This window comes from Brassica oleracea, chromosome C9 (assembly GCF_000695525.1).
Source record: "Brassica oleracea var. oleracea cultivar TO1000 chromosome C9, BOL, whole genome shotgun sequence".
NCBI classification, from domain to species: domain Eukaryota; kingdom Viridiplantae; phylum Streptophyta; class Magnoliopsida; order Brassicales; family Brassicaceae; genus Brassica; species Brassica oleracea.
Genome location: NC_027756.1, coordinates 17,803,971 through 17,818,982, shown reverse-complemented (window position 1 = coordinate 17,818,982; position 15,012 = coordinate 17,803,971). Strand labels below are relative to the sequence as shown.

General features: G+C 32.5%; 1 protein-coding gene across 1 annotated transcript; it reads right to left on the bottom strand.

Annotated features, from left to right (window-relative positions):
- Nucleotides 1–385: 385 nt before the first annotated feature.
- Nucleotides 386–1,032, bottom strand: LOC106315905 (mitochondrial import receptor subunit TOM9-2-like). Its single transcript, XM_013753746.1, has one exon. It carries the CDS (start codon nt 950–952, stop codon nt 650–652), a length of 303 nt encoding a protein of 100 aa, XP_013609200.1. The 5' UTR covers nt 953–1,032; the 3' UTR covers nt 386–649.
- Nucleotides 1,033–15,012: the final 13,980 nt, after the last annotated feature.

Below are 15,012 nucleotides of genomic sequence, written 5' to 3'. Positions count from 1 at the left end.
CACTATGATCACCCACTCATTTACCAAATTAAGCACCATCTTTGTTATTTTATGTATTGTTGTTCACTATAAATACCATCACTCATCTCACTCTTTTGTACACCAAAAACAAGAACAAAAATTTATAATCAAAGAATCATTACATCTTCTTCTTCCTCTTTATAATAAACTCTCTCCTTTATATTAGTGTTATTTGCTTCATACGGGTATTAAATTCTACTCTTATTTAAATTTCTCGATACTATAAATTATAAGTTATTTCATAACAGAAACGAAATTATTATTATTATTTCCAAATAGTTCGAACAGGAATGATCGTTTCTAGGAAATACCAGTTTAGTTATAAGATAAGCTAGACAGAGAATATGCATCTATTTCCAAAAAATTCTAGCATCGAAACCGAAGTGTTTAATAAAACATAACGACGCAATCACGTCCGTATGCTTATATAAAACTCAAACCCCACACGACATTGCGATATAGTATAACTTAAAAGTAACATGAATATGAGAACATGAAGAAGACCACCATCAATGTTTAAGCAGTCCATTAGAGGTTAATCCATTTAAAGAAATATTATAAGAATCCAAATCTGACAAAAACACAACAGTAACTAGTAAAATAGACAAAACACAGTTCATAGGGTTTACTAGAATCCCCTTTGCATAGGTTGGGCCGGAGCTCCGAGGAGGCTAGCCTGTTGCAGATCTATTTCGTTGAGCTGAGCTTCACGATCCATCTCGATGATCAAGGGAACAACAAGGATGAGAAACGTTGTACCAGCGATCCACGCCGCTTTTCCGGTGCTCCACAGCAATTTCTTCGACACTCCCACGGCATCTCCGGCGGCGCGTCTTCCATGAGATACGATCTCGGAGTTGGAGATCCTCCCCAAGATGGTTGAGTCTCCGCCCCTAGATTTTCCAGCTCCACCGATTCTCTTCGCCATCATCCACTGATTTTGAGTTTTCTTTTTCTTTTTGCGGAAAGAAGGCGGAGAGAGCTAGCGACAAGGGTTTCGTTTTTGTTCAACTTGAAATCTCTTACTGGGTCATAAATCCCAATAAATTATTTCGGCCCATTTAGTTATAGTTCATATGGCCCAGACAATTTAAAGTGCATTTAAATAGATTTATTGTTTTTAACTTAACTAGGGGTTACGGGCGGGTGAGTTCCATTAAAATTATTGTATTTTAAAATGTATTTTAATTTTATAAAAATTTTGAAAAAATATTTTAAACTCATGAATATAATAAATATAATTTTTTTTCTAATCAGATCATATATATTGTTTTGTCAACATTTGAACTTTGTTTATAATTCTTACATGTTTGGATTTTTATTTGTTATCAACTATATTTTATGACATTGTACTAATTTATTTCCAGTATTCATTTCGGTTATATTTTTAATGGAAATACGTTTTTTTTTTTGCATTTGCATGAAATTATATGTGTAGTATTTTAATATATTTTTTAATTGTGTGTTTTATGTTTGATTGTGGTTCCATGATATTGTTTTAAACACTTTTTTGGTCAGATTAGAAGGCATGGTATATTTAGTTAAGGAAATTTTTGAATATTGGATTTCTTAAATTTTGAAAAATACTTTGTGTTTTAAAAAAGATGTGTCCACTGACGAAGCTGTTCAAATATATAACTCATGCAGCTCATTAATGAAAATACAACTACGATGAACCTGTGGCTCCGTTTCGTTTTTTGGTAAAGGAAAGTAAAATAAGTTTTTTGTCTATAACTTGGTTGGGCGTATCAGACATACGCTTGAGAGGTGTTTTGTTCAGAAGTGCCTTAAGATTTTTTTCCAGTAGATGAAAATTTTAGTTAGTGCTATTGGAGGTCATTCTAGGCATGGGCATTCGGGTCCCAATCGGATTTCGGTTTAGTCCAATCGGGTTTCGATTTTTCGGGTTTATCAAAATCAGCCCATTCGGATGATATGAAAATTCGGTTTGGGACCGGTTGGGATTATATCGGATTCGGGTCGGGGTTAGTAAATCTTCAAAAAACCGGTACAACCCGATGTACTTTCGGGTTCGGGTCCTAATCGGTTCTTCGGTTTAAATATACCTGATTTATATCTACTTTGTAACCAAAAAGTAAGTAAAATCGGTTCTTCGGTTTTAAAATACTTGATTTGTACCTATTTTGTAACCAAAACATAAATTAAATCGGTTCAAAAAAAAGGAACATGAAATGTGATCATTCAAAATCAAGTGAAAGGTAAACATAGTTACTGATCGAGACCAAATAAATGAAAGCATAAAACGAAAACCAAGTTCTCATGAAATGAAAAACATTATTCAAAGAAAACAAAACCAAAATCTAAAAACTTCAACCGTCAATCTTCATATAATAGATAATTATTATAGATGTTCAATATATTTTGAATACATATTAGGAATTGAGATCATGTTTGGTACAAGTTCTTTTTGGAAATTTTGAACGTTTCGGGTTCTATCGCGTATCTATTTAGGTTCGCGTTCGGTTCGGATAATACTCATAACCCAAAATACCATAAAACAAGATTCATTCGGTATTTATGTCGGGTTCAGATCGGTTCGGATTCATTTTTATCGGATCAGGTTCGGTTCGAATTTTCGGGTTCGGTTTATTTGTCCAGCCTTAGCTCATCCTACGGTGATGTAAATTTGCTCTCGTTTTAATGACAGTTGTGCATTTGTTATGAAATATATTAGTATATATTCTTCTAACAACATCTCTGTAAGAGTTATTGAAGAAAACAATATGATGACAGCAGTCCCGTCTTATGTAAATTATGGACCCTAGCTTAGATTTTTTTCTCCAAAATTATAGCTATATTTAACAAATTTGGACACTGATTTCTTAAAGAATTACTTTCAAAAGAAAAAGTGACAGGAAAAATATTCGTGAGTACATCAAAACTGGTTGTTACTTTCACAAAGCCATTAGCTGCTTGTTTGTGTGTGTGCGTTTGCCGCTGATTTCATGTTTGCTTTTGTCATGTTCTGTGGATAATGATATATAATTACTGGGAATTGGCTGCTTGGGCTGTCGTGAAAGTTGAAGTATATGAATATTATTTGTAACGGTTTGAAGTGGTATTTCAATGAATTGTTCTGGATTAAGTTACTAATATTAAACTGTGTGTATATGTAGCATCTATTCTCTAGTTGGATACTGTGGAATAATTATCATGTTCATCACTTATATTTAAAGAAAGTCGAAATAGGAAACGGTGGCCCATGAGAGAATGTGTTCCATCCGTAATATGTGTAATGAATACGTTCTTCATTTTAACAGTATTTCTCTCGGTGGGATGCTCTGTTTTACGTGTCATGTGACCTATGTCTAGAAAGTCTGAATGTCAATTCATGTGCCATAAGTTTATTACAATGATACTTATGAAACAATGCACATTGTAAACATATATTAGACGTTCACTATGGAGATGTGCTACAAACTGGTGTTGTTTCAGCCTTGTAAAGGGGTTTGTAATTGTAAGTGGTTATTTTTTGGGTGTATTAAAACCAAATAGTTAATGTATTTGAAATAGCTACAGTAACAGAACGTGTATTTTCTTTTTCACTGTCAATAAGGGGGTCCTTAAAGTTGAAATATGCATATGCTTTTATTGGTTAAATAAATTGCTGAGAAAAATGTAAAATCAAATGTCGGTACAAAGAAGAAAATTAAAATTAATATTGTTTAAAAAAAGACAACCCAAATCAAACTCCATAAAATGTAGGAAACTCTTCATATAGGTTACTACAGCAGCTAGCCTCGCGTGGTTTATTAAGTGCCTACTCTGCCACTGCAACATGTGGTTCTGTTACCGAGCTCTCGCCTACAGTAGCTTGTGCAGCTGTTGTGGTCTCATTCAGTGGAGGCGAGTGGATCACTGATCCTGCACCACAGGTGGTATTAGTGTGAGTTGCAAATACGATATCCTTTTGGTTGAAAATTTGAGACAACAACTTTTCCTGAAACCTCAACTTCAACTGACGGTCGTTACTACCACAAGGCCTCTCAAAACTTCCTTTGATATTCTCCAAAAACGTGCTGAGCTGAAATTTAGGAGAGACTTGGTCGTATAAAACTCTGGCGGCGGTCGTCTTACCAATCCCGGCAGGACCCCAAATCCCAATCACCTTAACTTCTTTTGTTTGTAGGCTCAACATCGTTTTCATCTCCGTGACACGAGGTTCTATGCCAACAAAGTCATCGAACTCATTTGATGGTGTCAAAGCCAACAAACCCATAATATTTGTGGCAAGGTCGTTGATCAAATCAGCTTCACTCCCCCTGACAAAAAACAAAGGCTATTCATTAGAAAATACATCATGAAAAGAAGCTACACATAACAAAAATGAAAGCCGTGGAAACATGGTTCTAGTATCGATAAATATTCATATGTAATCTTTCTTTCCTAAGCAAAACTCGTAGAAACCGGAAAATCGGACGGACATAAAGATAAAATAAAAGCGATGTTTAAGGAAATATACGAATGTACAAGGCAAATACAAAAACGATAAGAAATCGCATTCGCACTGAAACATGAAGTCGAGATATGATATATTTTCTTAACTCAAAATATTCGCTCCGTTAGTGAGACGGAACTGTACGAATATAGAGTCCCAGGATACAAACATGGCAGACAAATCACGCCTTACTCGTTATCGCCCTATCGAACTATAAACTCTACGAAACACTCTCGCAATATAGACTTACGCTAAGGGATTTTTGCAGTTGGATTTCGATACGGAAAAAGATTGGGAAATGAAGGGAGAGGAGAAACAATATTTAAAGAGCCGGAGAAGACCTACTTTCCGCAACAGCTGCTGCACGTGGGCAAGAATCTCGCGAAGATTTATACTGCTAGAAAATCAGTCACACAACCGATGTGGGACTCTACTACTTCTCCTTCATTTAACAAATAGGCCTTTGAATGGGCCACTTTTGTTCACAAGTTTTTCAATTAATTTGGAAGCCCATTGGCTTTAGTTAATTGATCCAATAAAACTATAAGATAATTAACACACTATGCAAAGAGAGACTTACATAAAAGGACACATTGTGAGTTTTGTTTACTCTATAAGACACAAAGCAATTTTGACACACTTTTTCGTGCCAGCTGTCTTTATTGAGACAGAAATGACCTTGGCTATTACTAAAGAGAAAGATGCTTATTTTAAGGAAGCAAACCGAAAAAGAACCAGTTACCTTGTAATTGCAATAAAAGATAAAGCAATAAAACAAAAAGTTAGATATATGAGTTTATGAGAATATATCGTGGACGTCAGATCATTTTGAAGAAAGCAGATCCAACGATCCGAAGATGTGTTGATTTGTGGACGAGTTTTTGTGGACGAATTCTTTTGGACAAGGTTTCTCGTAGACAATTTGTGGATACTATATATGTGGACAAACAAATTGGTGGACATGAAAATGTTACAAAATTTTCTGTGGATACCGTATCTACCACCACCTTCTCCTCCTTATGTCTTCCACCTCATATTCACATCCACCACCACAACATCCACCAACACGGCATCCACCACCACTTCCTACTCCTCGCATCTTCCACCTCCGTATCCACATCCACCACAACAGTATCCACAGCCACGGCATCACCACCACATCCTCCTCCTCACGTCTTCCACCTCCGTATCAACATCCACCACCATAGCATCCACCATCACGGCATCCATAATCACCACCAGCTCTTCATCCTCACGTCTCCACCTCTGTATCCACAACCACCACAACGACATCCACCACCACCTCCTCCTCTCGAGTAGCCACCTCCACCACTTTTTTTACCCTCATGAACCAAGATAAAAAATCAGACAAGAAATTAACTTTTCATATATGAATCTGTTAGATATATTTATGAAATTAGGAACAGAGAGTCATGATTGAGAATGGATTGGAGTTTCTGAATTCATGGTGTGACTCACCAATGGTCGAGTATGAAGAGCTGGCGGAAAAGTTTCAGATCGAACAAAAGCTAGAGGTGGAGACAGAAAGCTTGAACAAAGTGACGGTTCCGACGCTTCACCAAAGACGCCACGATGGAGATGTCGAATTTGAGAAAGTGGATTAGGGTTCAGATCGATCTGTGGTTTTAGTAGAAGTTGGTGAAGAGCCAAAATTAGGGTTCATGTCTGGGGGGTAATCGATTTTGAAAAGGGGATTTGTCTTACAAAAGTGAAAAAGATTTCATTATATTTCGAATTTTTTTATTTTCTTCACTAGTTTTCTAATCGTTATAATGAAGATGAGAAAATCGATTGGTTCAGTTTCTTGGTTTTACGATCTAGTTAGACACTTATCCAATAGTTACTCTTTACATAGATAAGGGGTAGTTATGACAATTTACTAAGAGAAAGTGTTTACTTGGGCCAAAGTGTCTTTCAGAGTAATTCATAATTTGAAATGTGTCTCTCAGAGTAAATTTCTCTTAATTTTAATGACCAGTTTGTTTTACTTTCCTATTTTTCTAACCTAAGTTGTCACGGCATGTACATACCCTCCAAAACTCATCTTCTTCCCATCTCCTCTGTATAACGCCTGCGACGGCAACAATGATGAATCAAAGCTATCCTCCAGACAAATCGGCGTGTAACTCTCCACATCCCTCCTCTTACTCAATGATATCAATGCCTCTTGAAGATCCCTTAATTAATCACTTAAATGAAATGCATCCCATCTCTCTCCTTTCCCTATTGAGACTATATATATATCTCAACCCAACAATCTCTTCCTCAGCAAACGCATCCCAGCACTATGGCAAATCAAACGGCAGTCACCACCGTGCAATACAAGCCATTCTCCACTTTTGTTTCAGCAGGACCAGGAGAATCCAAGTTGATGTTTAGGCAAATCCATTTCTGTGAAGCCTGCAATAATTCCAAAGGGGGCATCCTTATCGGAACCACGTACGTGACAGTCGATTTCTTTAATGATCATCATCCACATCGGCTCTCTGTTGTTCCCTTTTCCCACTACATTCTAAGAGTTCCCTGCTGGCGCGTTATACCGAAAATTCAGTGAAATGTGTAGTAGGTACTCACTTATCTTTTTCCTCCATTTAAACCATGATTAACTCTACGTTCAGATTCTCATTTCTTAAATAGATAATGACACCTACTTAAGCTTGATTTAAAGATAGATGGAGTCTCTAAAACTGATAGGAATCAAAGGTTCGTAAGTTTCTAATCTTCTTATGACATCTACATTTTGCTGTTGCTTAGGATGGTTATCTCTCAAAAAGACATGATTGCTTACCACGAACATGCCGGAGAAGCCTCAAATTCACATCCGCCTATGCTCGATGCAGTGTCAAATGAGTTCTGGGAACATAAAATTGTGAGGAAGAGCAATGGAGTGGATATCTACAGACTACAGAGGAACTTTAAGAAACGGGACAGGTTAGGTTTATATAAAGATGGTTTTGAAAGTGAAAAGGAGTGTGTTTTTAAGCTAAGACACAAGAATTTGGTAAGATTTTTAGCAGTAACTTGATCGCTTTGGTTACAGAATCGACTGGTGGAGAAAATATTAGAGACATACGCTCAAATCTTCATTGGCTTCGTGATAGAGAAGAAGATTAGGAGTGGTTATAGGAGTTGTAGAAGGTATGTTTTATCTATTCGAACAGTGGCCTGAGATTATATTTGATCTGAATGCAAGTAGTGTTTTGTTATCGATGATGATCAAGAACCATTGATTTCTCAATTCAAGATTGGAGATGAAACCTACTCATCAAGTAATGGCTCTTTCTTCGAAAATATAAAATACAAAAATTTCAAGTTACGTGTGTTTTTGTTTGTGTTATCATCTACAGATATATTTAACTTTGGATTGTTTATCTTGGAAAGGATTACAAATCTAAAACCTGGTGAGGAACAAGAAGATCCAGAAAGGAGGTATGTTGAGTAAATAAGATTTTATGGTCGGATAACTTAGAGAGAGAGAGTGGTTGATGAGAATATGAAGATTGAAGAGAAAACGTTGGGAAAAATTAAGCAAGTAATTACACTTGGACTTATGTTCACTGACAAATCCCCGTCAAAGCAAATCAAGCTTCTACGCAGATTTGTGACAAGGTGTTTCTTCGTATGAGTCTAGCTCAAGGCATCAATCAGATATGTTATTAGGTTGTGTGTATTGAAGAATTCAAGCTTTACTCTTTTGTTTTGATTTTAATAGATAAGATAATTCTGTTACGATTTCAAGACATATTTTGTATACATCCAATAAAATTGCACCTTACTTTTTAGGTAAGATTTGCACGTACACAAATAAACATATCTGTTAGCTGGCTTATTATCAGTCACCATTTTCAGTCCAATGTAATCTCTTTTATATAATTAATAGGCAAGACCATATGTGGATATATACGTAAAGGGTTCTAACGAGGCATCTAATGAATCTAAGGTTATAGGAAAACATGGATGAACTGACATGATGAAGAGTTTTGCTCAAGTTTTCGGGATCAAAACTTCTTCTAAAAAACACATGTACGTATTATTTGTATAACTAGGTACTGAAAATATGAAAAATAGTCAGCATACAGAAACAAATGCTGTAAAATTCTGAGATAAAAAAAAATTATATTAATATGCCTATGATCAATAAACAAAAATTTCAATAAAAAATAATAAAATTTGTACGTATACAAGAGAAAACAACAAAACATACATTTAATCGTTAAAAGTCATGAATTTGAATAGTATTGTTTTAACATGAAAACTCAAATATTGGAACAACACAACATATATACACTCACCAAATATAATACTATACATTACTATGAACTAAAACCAATCAAACAAATCTGTTAACTATGAACAATAAATCAATCAATTTAATATTGTCAAAAAATCACAAATAAAATCAACCAATTCTTAGCCATATTTGTGATTTTTGGTATAAAATAATGTAAATTAAACTTTAAATATTTTTTTTTAAAATAAAAATTAAAATTTATAAGATACTATCCGCGCGTAGCGCGGAAAAAGAATCTAGTTCTATTAAAACCGAATTACAAAACAATTTTTTGTCTATTCTTAAGTGACCTTTACTGATTTTTATTCCATTTTTAATTAATTATAATCATTTCATTTATTATCTTTTCTAGATAATGCGACATCATTTATTACATAAATACAAAACATAGCTTACATATTTTGAAGTGTTTTATTATACCTATATTTTACATTTTATTTCTTAGTCTTTTTAACTACTTAATTAATTATATTTATTATAATATTTCAACATCATTTATTTACATATTAACCATAGTAATCCGACATGTCTGAATGAATGCAAAATGGTTAACAAAAAGTTTTTTTTATTTGTTTACAAAATCAATTAGGGATATACATTCAGGTATCCGTTCAGGTACGATTTTTTTCTTTTGGGTATCATTTTTGTTTTGTTTGAAATTAGGCTTCATTCGGATATTATAAATTTTTGGGTGGGTTTCGAGTCGACTTCTCCCAAGTCTGGATGGATTCAGTTTTGATGTATCCAAAAACTAATATATCTGAAACTGGTTCAGATAGCTGTACCAAAAGTAACCATATTAATCGATTCGATTCGGGTACTTTAAATCCTCTTTTTTTTGTTCAAACGGGTACTTTAAATCCAAACTAAAAATAACCTTAATATAACCAAATAACCAAGAGTAATAATGTTACCCGATTTTATTTGGGTTCAATTATGAAATATAAAAACTTAAAAATATTCAAATACTCAAACAATAAATTATATGATGAAACATATAAAATATATAATACTAATTATCAAAAACAAAATATTAATTTATAAAAATGTAAAAATTTAATATCCGCACAGGTGTCTGCTGGTCAATCTCTAATAACATGTTATTATTCATGAAGTGATTCCTAAATACTAATTGACATCTACGGTTATTCAACTATACAGATTTATTTATGGATTTGACTTTACTGTGACTGTTTGAAAATTTAGAAAAATATATGATAACAATACATAGACATAAATCTGAAGAAAATATATGATTTTCAGTTACATTTAAAATACATTTATTTGATCTGGAAATCACCAAACTTTATAGAAATTTGTAAATATCATCATCCTAATAAGTTTCAACTAATATTCATCATGTACAAAGATCTTTTTGGTTTATCTCTCTTATTAACATGTGCATTTTTCTAGCAAGTGAAATCAAATTAAAATACATTAATTTTTTATTTAATTATTTTAATAAAAAAATATTTGTAATAATATAGTGATTGATGCATTAAACTGCATTAAATAAATGTTCTGGTAAAAAACAGTTGTGATGTTTGAAAATATTTCATTTGAATGTACATGTGATATCTATAATAATAAAGTTGGCTTTAGTCTCTCCGTAGTCCTCCACATCAGCAGGAAAATAGGGGTTTTGACGCCACGTGGCATCTTTAAAAACGAAGAAATTAGTTGATTCGGTTTGCGCTGTTATTTACGTGTTGGCCTTTTACATTGTATTTCAATTTTGTTGCATTTTAGTTTCATTTGGGCTTTATAAATAAATTTTAAGCCCATACAAATTAGGTTTCCTCCTCTTCTCGCCTTCTACCTTCTTAGTTTAGCAGCCGTAAATTCTTTAAAAATTTATCACCTTTCAGATCACTGTAACGTCTCTATCTTCCATTAATATGTACTTTACTCCGATCTTTGACGTGATTAACCCACTCTTCCTACTCTGAAGCTTTCAGTCCAACTCTTTGCATTCCAAAGTAACAGTTAAGCAACAAGTATAAATATCTTATTCACTCTGCGATGAACAGCACAACTTCATCGACATATCGAGAAAGAAAGTTTGTTCAGCTTATCGATTACGACAATGGCAAATTCTTTCACCCTCCTTGCCGATCTGAAAGCTCTGCTCCAACAATGAAGAGGTTCGTTTGCTGAGGTATTGGGAGATATGCAACATTTATAGAGTTTAATCGTGGATCATTTTATTGACCGGCTATTCAACACGTGAGCTGGACCATCACTGAGTTTTCCTTCTCGGTGTGCGAGATATGCAAGAAAGTATCAGGTTAGAGTTTAAGCTTGGATCATTTTGATTAGTTCTCTCTGAATGATTGTTGCATGATCTGCAATGCTCGTGCAAGTATATGTATTCCTCTACACGCTTATCTTTGACCGGTTTTTGTTTTGGCTTTGTCTTTATGCAGGTAATAGAGTTTCAGAAAAGGAAATGTTGCGTTATATTAGAGCTTTCAAGCAATCTCCCAAGGGTCTTAGAGTTTTGCACTTCTGCAATACCACAAGCATTTCTTGATGGGACGGACACAATTCCTTCCAGGCTCACTGAGGTGATTCTTTTCATCTTGAAGCACATGACCTCGGCAGTAGATGAACAAACTATCCTTTGTTAAAACTGTTTGTCCTTTTTCTCAATATGAATTTGCTGAATTTTCTGCTACTTACAATATATAATCTGTGTGTTCATTACCTTATTAATAGGAAGGTACAAATGTCCCTGAAGTAGCGCTGCCTGAAGTTGTGGTACCAGGAAGAGATAAAAAAGATGGTAACACTTGCAATGTTGGATAGAAGCCATCTACTTTTAATGCTTCCAGTGCCGGACGTTCTGCAATGACCAGAGAACAACTTGCTATTGCTTTATTATCTTTTCCGTTTTCGTTTAAATCTATTTCCTTTTTGTTTCAAAAATTAATGTTGTAGTTGTTGTTTCAATTATTAACAATGGCAAAAACTGCCTTATTCCTCTGAGATAGAACTTGACTTATCACTTCGGTTTTCTGTTTGTGTTTGACGACCTTAATGTACCTAATGGAATTGATTATTTGACCGCTCATGTTGAACCAGGTACTAAGTTGGAACTTTTCATGAGTTTTGCTTCCACTTTGTCTCACGAGACGGATAACTCTCTCATGTGACTTTCTCTTTTTGGGAAAACCTTTGAAAGCTTGATGTTCACATTGTTTGCTTTCTCTTTTTTTTTTTCTTTGGTTGATTTCTTTAGGATTCTAGATTTTAGTACAACTCTATTATAACAACAATTTTGTTTCACTTAGACTCATATAAATCATTTTCTGTTAGTTTTCCTTCTCTGTAGTTTGACAACATAAAAGTGTGCATTTGCAAGAACAATTACGGACTTATGACTCTAATTACTCACACTTCTTAAAAACACTCATGGTTGTGACTTTTATTACATACAGTCTATTTGTTTGTAGATAGCCTGCACTTTACGTATCATCGAGTGTTGCTATAAACCGCAGACCTTTGTAGATTGAGACTCTAAGCTTCTCAAGGATTAGTCTGTTCAGTAAGATATATGAATCTTACATTTATTCAAGTTAACTTGCATGAGTACTTTTTACAGTTTTACCTAAACGCCATCAATTTGCGTTATTAAAACCATAAAGAAAATCAGCAAGATTACCTGGCCGACATTTAAAGAGAAAAATATTATAACAAAGTCGTCGTAAATACTTGGTCTAAACTATGGTTTTCTGAGTATTAATCAATTTTATTTGACATTGTCAAAGTCCAAAGAAATATTAAAATGTGTTCTACTTATTATCAAAATTAAAACAGAACAAATATTAACAATAAGATGAAATACTTATATTTTCACACATTTTAGTGGTTAAACAAGTATATGATTTAAAAAACAATTAAAAAATAATAAAATGAAAATCATCAGTGAAAATAAAATATTTTTAATGAAAAAATAAATTGAATATATATAATTATATATATTATTTTGATTATTTGTAATTTTTTTTTATTTTCTATTTCAAAATACCAAATAAATGCAATCCCTAAATAAACACTTTCTATTTCCTATTCTTTTTTTTTAGAAAATAAAATAGAATCAGACCACGTAAAAATCACAACAAGTACAATTGTCTTACAAACAAATAGGAGTTAGCAAAGTTTCAAACAAAAAAACAAATAGGAGTTCAAATAATTATAATTCACCCCAAATGAACTTACGTAAGTAAAAACTAACCAATAAATACTTTTTTTGGTAAATGTTAAATAAATACTTCTGAAGTAAATATCAAAACTAACCAGTAAATACTTCTAAAGTAAACATCAAAACTAACCACCTTTTCATCCCCACAAAATCTGAATACTTACTTCTAATTAGGATATCAACAAATATCAACAGTATCAACATATATCAAACATTTGGCTACAAAATTAACATACACCCCGCCACAATGGATTAAGAATTCACTTGCTTGATTTGGGATCCACAAAGTATTTAACCAATACAGCCACAATGAAGCTCCCAACAAATTGCCACATCTTTCAAATGGACAAAATATGCAAGAATTGTTACTATTTTAAGAGGATTAAACAATTTATTATCTTTTTCAAATAAGATAATCACAAAAACAAACACATGCATTTACATTATTCCTTTTCAAACATCAACTTCACATTAAGTTTAAATTTCAACTAAATTTATTTTGTCACGACTATCATCTATTTATTCAACTTAAACTGAATCAATCAGTCACAACCACTTACGCTCTTCCTATTTGACCTAAGCAATTTCAAAACAGAATAACACTATGGTGGCTAATCACTATCAAATGGATGGAAAAGTATATCATTATCTTTCAAAATATTTTCATTTTCATATTTTCTTTAAAATATTTTCATTACTAAAACCATAAAATAAATTGTAAATTTATTACAGAATAAAATATATGAACCCGGCGCGTAGCGCCGGAATACCAGTAGTGTAAACTATATAAACGAAGCAGTAGTTAACCAAGCTCACTTGTTGATTTGAATTAGATTTAGCTTAAGTGGCTGATGATGACACGGTGAAGATGTTCAATGCTAGTATTGTATTATATTAAAAAAAAATGAAATAACCATATTGATTGGAAAATTTTGTGATTCCAATGATAAAAATAAGCAAGTTTTTATTCACGCTTTAAAGAGAAGCATTATTTTGATAAAATTTAAATTTAATGAAAAAAATATAAATTTTAAATTTTTTTTATATTTGTGAACTGGATTTGTTTTAGTAATAAAAACATTAAGTTTGTCGTAATAAATAATTAAACAATAACTAAACATGAAAGTGAAAAAAAAAACTAAAATAAATAATATATAAGCAAAACATAAGTAAAATATAAGCGATAACTTTCTTATCCTATCTTCTTCTTTTTTTTATCATTTTCATGGCATCATAATCTTGAGATCGATGCGTACATAGAACTCTTCTTCATAGTTGAACACACACGACTTGAATACACTCAAACTTTTCTGTTGGTACATAAAACTCTTCATAGTTAAACACATATGCGAGTGGAATAAAATCAAAATTTTCTATGGGTACTAGGTTTAGTTTCCGCGGTCTTAGTTGTTTTGTTTGCTTACCTATTCTTGGTGCGTGTATAAATAAAATGATATGGTGTAATAAAACAAACAGATCAAAGATTTACATTTTGAAAATGAAACGATTTCATTAAAACTATTTCAACAATTTGATTATGAAATTTTTTTTTTCATAATGGAAATTGAGGATGAATATCATAGCATAACATCAAAAAACTTCAACCGAAAAGATAATACAAAGGAATATGATATAATAATTTATACATTATATATAATAAAAAATCAGAGATTCTCCCAAAAGAAAAGTATCATCAGCATGTTACTAACAGTGCACTGATCCAGAAAACTTTAAACCAAAAGCATATATATTAAAATATATATAAATTTTCATATTTATTTATAAATACATAAAATAAATAACCAAAAAATTGTTCAGAATATTATTTCTAATTTTAGTTCTATGAATATATGTATATAATAAATAAATATATTATTATCAAAGTATAAGCTAAATTTGAACAAGTGATAAAATATTTTAAATATATGTTTATGGCATAAGACTGATAGATTGTTAAAATTTAGAAAATAAAAGGAAAAATAGTTTTGTTCACATAATAAAAAAGGAATAATCAAT